This window comes from Laetiporus sulphureus (genome assembly GCF_001632365.1).
Source record: "Laetiporus sulphureus 93-53 unplaced genomic scaffold LAESUscaffold_129, whole genome shotgun sequence".
Lineage (NCBI taxonomy): Eukaryota > Fungi > Basidiomycota > Agaricomycetes > Polyporales > Laetiporaceae > Laetiporus > Laetiporus sulphureus.
In genome coordinates, this window is record NW_024468638.1 from 10,609 (window position 1) to 11,049 (window position 441).

Here is a 441-nt window from a genome sequence, read left to right on the forward strand (position 1 = left end):
ACCCATGCCTTGCGTGTGGTAGTCCGAACCATCCGATACACCGCTGTCCCGACAGAGCTCACATCAAACCAAATGCCCATTGCGACCGATGCGGTAGCTTGGACCATTGGTCTGTCGATTGCACTGCGCATTACCAAGTGCAGAGGGCATATCGCAGGGGATGTCCCGTGTGTAAGGAGAAGGGACATCTGGGACGCGATTGTCCCAACCGAGCGCAGCATAAGCCTCGACATCCGTGCCCTGCGTGCGGTAGTCCTGATCACTGGATATATGACTGTCCTGACAGGAGTCACGCCAAACTAAAACACCCCTGCCACCTGTGCGGTAGTCCGGATCATTGGGCTCTCGATTGCACTGCGCCCGCAGAGGTGCAAGACGCTTACCGCAAGAAATGTGTCGTTTGTGGGCAGAGAGGGCACACCGCGCGCGATTGCACTGCGC

At 57.6% G+C, this 441-nt stretch overlaps 1 protein-coding gene across 1 annotated transcript; it reads left to right on the forward strand.

Moving 5' to 3' along the window:
- Nucleotides 1–236: 236 nt before the first annotated feature.
- Nucleotides 237–434, forward strand: LAESUDRAFT_619641 (uncharacterized protein; the record flags this gene model as incomplete). The annotated part of the gene is made up of 1 exon (XM_040903254.1): nucleotides 237–434. A coding segment is annotated over one exon (198 nt), but the record flags the coding sequence as incomplete, so codon positions are not given.
- Nucleotides 435–441: the final 7 nt, after the last annotated feature.